Source organism: Frankliniella occidentalis, unplaced genomic scaffold, assembly GCF_000697945.3.
Source record: "Frankliniella occidentalis isolate FOCC.00 unplaced genomic scaffold, Focc_3.1 Scaffold428, whole genome shotgun sequence".
Classification (NCBI taxonomy): Eukaryota; Metazoa; Arthropoda; class Insecta; order Thysanoptera; family Thripidae; genus Frankliniella; species Frankliniella occidentalis.
Genome location: NW_026267549.1, coordinates 2,714 through 3,828, shown reverse-complemented (window position 1 = coordinate 3,828; position 1,115 = coordinate 2,714). Strand labels below are relative to the sequence as shown.

The window sequence follows — 1,115 nt, the reverse complement described above, 5'->3', positions numbered from 1 at the left end:
CTCTCTCTCTCTCTCTCTCTCTCTCTCCCTCTCTGCCTCTCTGCCTCTCTCTCTCTGCCTCTCTGCCTCAAACGAGACGAGCCCGGACAAACGCCACCGAGTGTGAGGCAGGTGCGTGCGGTGCGCGCGTGCGCTTGTTGATGTGGGTCAGGGGCGCTCATGATGATTACCGTCGGGATGCACCGGCATCAGCTCATCTGGTGAGGCGGGCCGAGTGCGAGTGCCGAGTCACTTGTGGGGCTTTCGAACCTGCCGCCGCACAGCCCGACGCGGCGAGAGGAGCGGTTGTCACCGCGCCCGCCCGCCACCGCGCCGCGTCTGGCCCGGCCCATGCTAATGCGCTGGGGTCGCCTTTCAAAGTCAAGGCGGTTGTAGTGAGCAGCGCCCTGTCCGTCTGTCTGTCCGTACGTTGTTGTTGAACGTGGCTGGAATACACATGAGGGTCGGGCTCCGCTTGTCCCACCAGGGGGGAAGGGGAAGCCCCGCGGACAACTTGGTCCCGCACACCACATGACGGAAAACAGTTTGGCACCCAGGCTGACCTTTTTGAGCTCTCCCCAACCTGGATTTAAGTTGAACGGAATAAATTGGGTTGTAATAGATTCCTAACAAACTTCGCACAAGGCTAAACCATTCCATCAGTTATTTGTGATCAGGGTTTGACTGTTTTGTTTAAATGTTGCAGGTATGTGCACCGCGCAGTACTCGAGCAAAGGACCCGACACATGGCAGAGGAGACAGCACGCCCAGCAAGGTATGAGAATGCCACAGCGTCGTGCATGTTGAAGTAGTTTGCTACGGTGGTGTGGGGGTTGGTTGACGTGTCGCTCGGGCGTCTAAGTGAGTCAGGTTGCCGGCGGTGTGCGTCACTGGCTGCCTGTCGCTGCACAACCCCTCGCTGTAACCATAAATATATTTATTTTTTAAACGGACCCGTTTCTGCCAGACAGTTGGGGCGCGCGGGGGGGCAGGAGCGTCATGGTTCAACACCACCTGTTGAGCAGCTCCAAACCCACGTTACGTTACGTCTTACGTTACGTCTTACGTTACGTCTTACGTTACGTCTTACGTTACGTCTTACGTTACGTCTTACGTTACGTCTTACGTTACGTCTT

At 56.6% G+C, this 1,115-nt stretch overlaps 1 protein-coding gene across 4 annotated transcripts in view; it reads left to right on the top strand.

Moving 5' to 3' along the window:
• LOC113204270 (uncharacterized) overlaps positions 1–1,109 on the top strand; it is a 20,302-nt gene extending 19,193 nt beyond the window's left edge. For 2 of the 4 annotated variants that reach the window (XR_008012077.1, XR_008012079.1), the window contains exon 3: positions 686–755. Coding sequence is in view for 1 of the 4 variants with exons in the window: in XM_052274716.1 (XP_052130676.1) it covers positions 686–760 (75 nt within the window). In the remaining 3 variants the exon portion in view is untranslated. Of the gene's footprint in view, positions 1–685 lie in introns of all 4 variants that reach the window. The other 2 variants (XR_008012078.1, XM_052274716.1) reach the window with 2 other exon arrangements.
• The last annotated feature ends 6 nt before the right edge of the window (positions 1,110–1,115 follow it).